Source organism: Sinocyclocheilus rhinocerous, unplaced genomic scaffold (assembly GCF_001515625.1).
Source record: "Sinocyclocheilus rhinocerous isolate Xijiao unplaced genomic scaffold, SAMN03320098_v1.1 scaffold588, whole genome shotgun sequence".
NCBI lineage: Eukaryota > Metazoa > Chordata > Actinopteri > Cypriniformes > Cyprinidae > Sinocyclocheilus > Sinocyclocheilus rhinocerous.
The window spans coordinates 636,839-644,447 of record NW_015635063.1 but is presented as its reverse complement, the minus strand read 5'-3'; the positions used below and the strand labels follow the sequence as shown (position 1 = coordinate 644,447).

Genomic DNA, 7,609 nt, shown 5'->3' with positions numbered 1-7,609 from the left:
TGTGTGTGTGTGTGTGTGTGTGTGTGTTTCCAAGGTTATTTGAGGGCAGGTAACATGGCTGGAGAAAATAACCTGGGCTTGTGGCACAAATGCCACTGAAAATAATAACATATTGGGGAAAAAAAGGCTGCTCAATAGATATGTTTTTCAATGTTATCTAGTACTTTATATTTTTTTATTATTTAAATTAATATATTATGGTTAATACATTCAGTATTATTTATTTATTTATTTTACCTCCCCTCCAACTGGAGGGATTGATGCAAATAATTCATTCATTCATAAAAATAAAATGAATGTTTTTAAAATGAAAACAATCTCAATAAAAGACGAAAAAATAGATGAAATGTTTTAGTTGTTTTCCTGCATGTCATGTGACCATTACCTGACATCAGAGAACCATGAACATGCAAATGTGTTGTTAAATTATTGAAATATTGACTTAAAATCTTGGGGAGTACTTCAAGTAAACATATGTGATCCTGGAGCACAAAAGCAGTCTTAAGTCGCTGGGGTATATTTGTAGCAATAGCCAACAATACACTGTATGGGTCAAAATTATCGATTTTTCTTTTATGCCAAAAATCATTAGGATATTAAGTAAAGGTCATGTTCCATAAAGATATTTTGTAAATCTCCTACCATAAATATATCAAAACTTAATTTTTGATTAGTAATATGCATTGCTAAGAACTTCATTTGGACAACTTTAAAGATGATTTTCTCAATATTTTGATTTTTTTGCACCCTCAGATTCCAAATTTTTTAATAGTTGTATCTCGGTCTAATATTGTCATATCCTAACAAACCATACATCAATGGAAAGCTTATTTATTCAGCTTTCAGATGATGTATAAATCTCAATTTCAAAAAATGGACCCTTATGACTGGTTTTGTGGTCCAGGGTCACATATTAGGTCAAATGGGTTTGACTGACAAGACGGTTTGGGAATGCCTGCTCTATGGCGTGATCCAGGATTGTGAGATATTGTATTGAAATGTGAGTAATGGGTCTGTTTATGTGGTTTGTTTGTTCTTGCAGACAGCAGCTCAGTACTGTGGAGAGAAGCAGACAGAAGTTTAAAGCTGCACCGCTCACTGTAGAGTTTGTGCCCTTCTTCTACCGTAAGTCTCTCTCTCTTTCTCTGGATGAACCCTGTGGGGCATGTGGTGTGTTTATTTACTGATCAGATCTGCTGTTTATCATTTGGCCTTCAGCGATGGCACATAACCAGCGCTCTCTAAACAAAGCAGCCTCAGTGTCCCTTTGGTTAGAAACTCACACCGCTTATCTGCGTGTCAGGGACATGAAGTGTCACTCTGTTTCTGAGTGTACCTGTGCGTTAATGCTGTCAATATTTTACTTTCTGTTCCCTGAGTCTATAGCACTGAGGAGCTGATGAGAAATAATGAAACTAACGAAAAAAACTCTGGGGGTCTCTGTAGAGACAGGGGACAGTAAAGAGTTACAGGAAGAATGCAAGAAAATTATTCAGCATGTTTTTGTTGCCATGTTATTTGCATAAAAAACAGACACCTCTTCATTCATTTGTGTGTGTGTGTTTATGTTTCAGAATGTTTTCAGGAGAGTGAGCACCTGAAGGACAGTCTTAAATGTTGCCTTTTGCACCTGTTTGGAGCCATTGTTGCGGGTGGACAGGTGAGATCATGCCACAGCAGCAAAAGAATAGTGCTGAAGTTTTAGATAAAATGGTGTGTTAACTGGTGAAATTACATTTCCACCAATCACAATTCGGAATGCAAATAATTGCAATAAAGACCAATTGTAATGTAGTATAAAAAATTATACACATACAAAAAAAATGCAATTCTGCATGCAAATAATAGCAAGAAAGAAGACCAATTACAATTTAGTATGCAATTAAATATACAAAAGACCAATTGCAATTCGGTATTCAGATAATTGCAAGAAAGAGGACCAATCGCAATTTAGTATGCAAATAAATGCATAAAAGAAAGCCAATTGCAATTCTTTATACAAACATTTGCAAGAAAGAGGACAAATCACGATTTAGTATACAAATAAATACGTATAAGACAACCAATCGCAATTCAGTGTACAAATAATTGCAAGAAAGAAGACAAGTCACAATTTAGTGTACAAATATATGCACAAAAGAAGACCACTTGCAATTTGGTATGCAAATAACTGCAAGAAAGAAGTCCAGATGCAATATAGTATGCAAATAAATAAACAAAAGAAGACCAATTGCAATTTAGCATGCAAATAATTGCAAAAAACAAGACCAGTCGCATTAAGTATGCAAATAAATGCAAGAGTGAAGACCAAATATGCAAAATATGCTAAACATTTATGTAAATCATTTTAAATCGTACTTTTGTAAAAAAAAAAAATCTATTTTATAATAAACAAAATATTAGTATTGTATTTGTTTTTAATAGTGCTGTCAAACGATTAATCGCGATTAATCGCATCCAAAGTTTTTGTTTACATAATGTGTGTGTACTGTGTATATTTATGTATATACAAATATATATATTTTGAAAATATTTACATGTATATATTTATATTCATATAATTTATATTATATATAAATATATTTAATATATAAACATAACATATTTTTCTTAAATATGCATGTATGTGTGTTTATATATACATAATAAATATATACAGTACACACAGATATATTATGTAAACAAAAACTTTTATTTTGGATGTGATTAATCGCGATTAATCATTTGACCGCACTAGTTTTTAATTGTTTGTCAGTGTAAACATGCTTATGTCTTTGCTGTGACGCATCTGGCTGTTTTTTTTTTTCAGTGTCTCAGCATGAACGCACATTTTTAAGCAATAGTTCTTAAACATTTTTTCTAAAACATGTCTATAAAGTACTCATTTCTGATTTATTTAGATCCATTTTAGCTGTTTTTGAAAGGTCATCTACAAACATTTCAGTGGAATTTGTATGTGAAGTGGTTTAGGTTCAAGATGATGTGCTTTACTGTTCTTTTTGATGTGTCTTTTCACATCGTCTTGTCTCTCAACAGCGTAACGCCCTGCTGGCCATCTCTCCGGCCACAATGGAGGTGCTGCTGGGAGTGTTGGGTGCCGGCGAGTGTCTGAGCGGAGGTGGAGATGGAGAGGACTGGGACAGCGAGGATCCTGACAGGAAGGCTCTGTTGACTCTGGGCTGTTTGCGGGAGGTGGTGCACCGGCTCCTGGCCAGCAGCTCTGATCAGAGACAGGTGGAGATCAGCTCAGTGCTGGAGAGCTACTTCAAACTGCTCAACTCGGACCCCGCCGCCACAGCGCAGGTCAAAGTTCGCCCGTCGCCGCCCCGCTCTCGGCACTGGGAGAGCCGCTTTGTGGCATTACAGGTGAACATGCTCGGTGAGTTGATCTGTCACTCGTGTCGTGTTTGCTAATCTTGACCGCTTCTCTGTTCTGAATCCTGTTCTCCGTTTCACTCAGAAACCATTCAGGACATGTTTGAGTGCAGCGACCGCCCCGTCCTGCAGGCCATCTTCCTCAACAGTAACTGCTTTGAGCATCTGACCCGACTCCTGCAGAACAGTAAGGTGAGCTCCTCTACAGACGCTACATTTCCTGACCATCATGCATTTGGGTTTATTCAGTTCTGAGTCGATATAGAGCTTTGGGAAGATGTTTTGGGAACATTCAGAGAATCTTTCCTTTCAAAGAAAGTCTTCAAAGCCTCTCCGAGATGAATCAATATTTGATTCACAGGAAAAAAGCATTTGAACATCTGTGTGGGGGAAAAAGATTTTATGTCTCTTTTGAGGGAATGAATGCACTACTCTTCCCATAAACCATTGTGAATACTTTAAGAAGACACAAAAACACAGATAATAATGTATTTTCTTATCAGATGATGAATTAAATTGATCAAAAGGGACAGTAAAGACTGTTACAAAAGATTTCTGTTTCAATGCTGTTCTTTTGAACTTTTTATTAATCCGAGAATCCTGAAATAATCCATTGTATCCACGTAAATATGAAACAGCAAAACTGTTCAACATTGATAATAATCAGAAATGTTTCTTGAACAGCAAATCAGTATATTACAATGATTTCTGAAGGATCATGTGACACTGAAGACTTGGATGCTGAAAATTCATCTTTGCTTCACAGGAATAAATGACATTTTAATGTATATTCAGATGGAAAATAGTTATTTTAAATTGTAATACTATTTCACAATGTTACTGTTTTAACTATTTTTGATCAAATAAATGCAGCTTTGGTGATCATAAGAGACTCTTTCAAAAACATAAAATGATCTTACTGACCCCAAACTTTTGAACGATAGATTATTTTGCCTGTAAAACAAGATATGACATAATTATTTATTATCCTTATAAATATACAATTATCTAATCCAAAACAGTGAAGTCATATTTTTAAGTGCAAATTAGTTATTGACCCTAACATACTAATATTCAGCAGTTAATTGTGATTCTTTAATAATGTAGTCAAATGACGTTGACTTCTACAGAATTTGGCAGCTTTAAAATCATGGCAGGTCTCTTATGAAAGATTGATGTTATCTCTAAAAGATGTGCAGATTTTTTATTGAATTCTTCCGAGACCCAGCAGTTGAGCTCTATTGACACTCAGTGACTTTTACAGGTTGATAATGACCTATTGCCTTATACATTGTAGTGTTTGACAGGAATATCTATGTTTGTTGTAGAACCTGTCAGAATCTAAAGACTCGTTTATTGCCGTTTAACTGACAGTGTGTTCAGTTGCAGGATTTATGCATGACAGAATTTGTCTCGCCAGTCAGTTTTTTGTGCAAATATTTACAATCCTCCTTTTTTTTATTTTTTATCTTGCCTTAAAGAACAGTATGTTTTGTGAATATTTGTGTGTTTCAGATTAACTGTTTCTTTACTACTTGTGTTGCTATTAAAACTGTCTCACTGTGCTTATATAGTTATCATCTTACAAGCATGTACACGTATCAGAACTGCAGCACTGCCTTCTATCCATGCATGTTTCTGTCCTTTAGCGACGGAACACCTAGGCACTTAGGGTCATGACCTTTGACCTCCTACCTTTTAACCTTAACCCTTTGCACTTTCCTCTCATTTGCCCGTCTGTGCTTGCTGCGGTCGGCTCCGTCCGGCAGCTGGTTAACGCTAGGTGCACAGCCGCAGACAAGGACCAGAAAGATTTAACCAACAGGTTACTGACAGGAGAGAGTGAGATTCAGGTACCACTCACCTGTGCCTGTCGCTCCCGCTCACCATGCCCCCCGCCGCCCACATGACCACTCCAGGACAAGATCACAGTCCTCTCTCTCTCTCTCTCAGTCTCTCTCTCTCTCTCTCTCTCTCTCTCACCTGAGCAGGGTCACTATGAGTCACATAAGAACCAAACTTAAGAGGGGTGGGTGATATACCGGTTGATACGAGCAGATGAAATTTTATTTTTTTAATAATTAACTGATAACAATATCAACAGTGAGCCAATATAATGTAAATATAATAATAATAATAATAATAATGAGACAAATATATATAAAATATATAATAGAAATAATACATACATTTAAATTTTATTTATTATTTATTCATACATTTTATTATTATAAGTAATAATAATATTTATTGATATAAATAATAAAAAAATGTAATGTCGTATAATGTGTAAATTATATTAACAATCCAATTTAATAAAAGGAAATTACATGTATATGAAATGTACTGTTTCATATATATATGAAATAATAAGTGTTAAAGTTTATAATATGCATACACAATAATATATAATGAACACTCCATTAATAATCTAAATTTAGATAATGAATATATTATAAATCACTAATATAACAAATAAATAAAAAAATTCAATATAATAATGGAAAATAATGTACATGAATTTGCTGAAATTAAACTTAATTTTAATTTTTGAAATTGCACGTAATATTACAAGATTTACTTAAAAATAGAGTATATTAAATGTTTCTTAAAATGTTTTTTGTTTATGTTAATCAACCAACTGAATATGGATATTGGCATATACTGATATTCTCATTATAGTCTAATATTGGCTAAAATATTGGCCTATAACTAGTTTCACATTTAAATTAACTTTTTCTTTTTTCAGTGGTTTTTAGGTAAATTTTCCAGAACATTTATATTGACTCATTGACCACGATATTTAACAATATATAATAAATGTAATATTTAAAATGGTACATTTTTGCTTGTATTACCCTCTCATACTTGCATGCATTTGCATTTGCACCGTGACCTGACAACACAGAGTATCATATCCAAATAAACTGACACCATAAGTGACCAGCCCTGTTTCATGAGCCATTCAATGCTTCCTCGTTGCAGAAGCAGAACAATTATCAGTCCATTTCTTCATGTAAAGTGCTGTGAATGTAGAAGCTTGTAATGGAGTGGTCTTTAGTTTATGTACTCACTCATGCTTTCAATGATCATCTCATTTGATATATTTTGCTTTGCTTGTTTCCCTCCCGTTCCCCCTTCGCCTGTCCTCTGGTGTTTTGGTAACAGGGTTGGAATTCTGTGACTTCAGCAGCCTGTAGCTGTGTGCTTACTGCTGTATAGAAGTACCTCCTTGATTTCATGTCTTATTCTGTTTATTTGCTGCGTCACTCTCCAGCCAGTCTTTGTCGTATTCTTATACCCAATGAACTAGCCAATTGCAATGGCAGATTGAATGTCATGTGATTTTTGCAATCAGCCAATCAGGAGTCTCATGACACTGCGTGGCTGGACAGATTTTTTGGGTTGTGGAGGGAATATGTTGTCTGTGTGTGTATATGAAGTGTGTGTATTCGGGTGTATTGGTTGGTGTTGGTGTTGGAGTTTTTAGTTTCAGATCTGAGCACTGATGGTCTGATATTGTGTATATCAGAGGCTCAGAACTCAAACAGTTTCACAAAGATAATCAACATTTTTTTATTACCCACAGTGTCTGATTCTATTCCTGCCTGTTCATGTAAGCATGGTTCTGTTGTAGCATTTTTGCCATTCGTCATGGCTTTTCACTCATCATTTGCATGGCAAAGTGAACAGATAGGGCAGGAATAGAACAGGCCTCATGCTGTACTGAGTCTTCAGCCATTGGCTGGATCTCTTGATTGACTGTGTTTTCCTCCAATCAGGTGTTCCAAGGGAGGCTCGACTCTCTTGCCATGGCAACGATCAAAACTCTCACGACAGTGATGCACAAGTCGCCTGCTGCAAAGGTTTGTTATAATCAAGTGATCCATCGTTAGACTTTGTGTACAGGATTCCTATCTGGAATGGGCCTAAAGTGAAGTTTTATAATAGGAAGAAACATATACATTATCATTCAAAAGTTCACTACATTTTTTTTAAAGTTTTAGGCCCAATCCCAATTCTATTTTATACCCCTTCCCCTTCCCCTACCCCTCCGCCTACCCCTTCCCCTTGTCCCTTGAAACAGAGTGTCAAGGGGTAGGGGTGAAAATATTCCCCTAACAATTGGGACACCACTACTATGCCATCACACGTCATCATACGTCGGCTAGCTCCTACAATACACACGCCTATACTGGTGTGCATTAGAGCTTTTAATTACCGTTCTATATTA

At 35.6% G+C, this 7,609-nt stretch overlaps 1 protein-coding gene across 1 annotated transcript in view; it reads left to right on the top strand.

The window, feature by feature from the left end:
* nbeal1 (neurobeachin-like 1) overlaps window positions 1–7,609 on the top strand; it is a 68,271-nt gene that overhangs the window by 21,624 nt on the left and 39,038 nt on the right. The window contains exons 7-12 of the mRNA XM_016560904.1: window positions 1,043–1,125; window positions 1,575–1,660; window positions 3,037–3,379; window positions 3,461–3,567; window positions 5,145–5,228; window positions 7,158–7,241. Of these exons, the coding sequence (XP_016416390.1) occupies window positions 1,043–1,125; window positions 1,575–1,660; window positions 3,037–3,379; window positions 3,461–3,567; window positions 5,145–5,228; window positions 7,158–7,241 (787 nt within the window). The remainder of the gene's footprint in view (window positions 1–1,042; window positions 1,126–1,574; window positions 1,661–3,036; window positions 3,380–3,460; window positions 3,568–5,144; window positions 5,229–7,157; window positions 7,242–7,609) is intronic.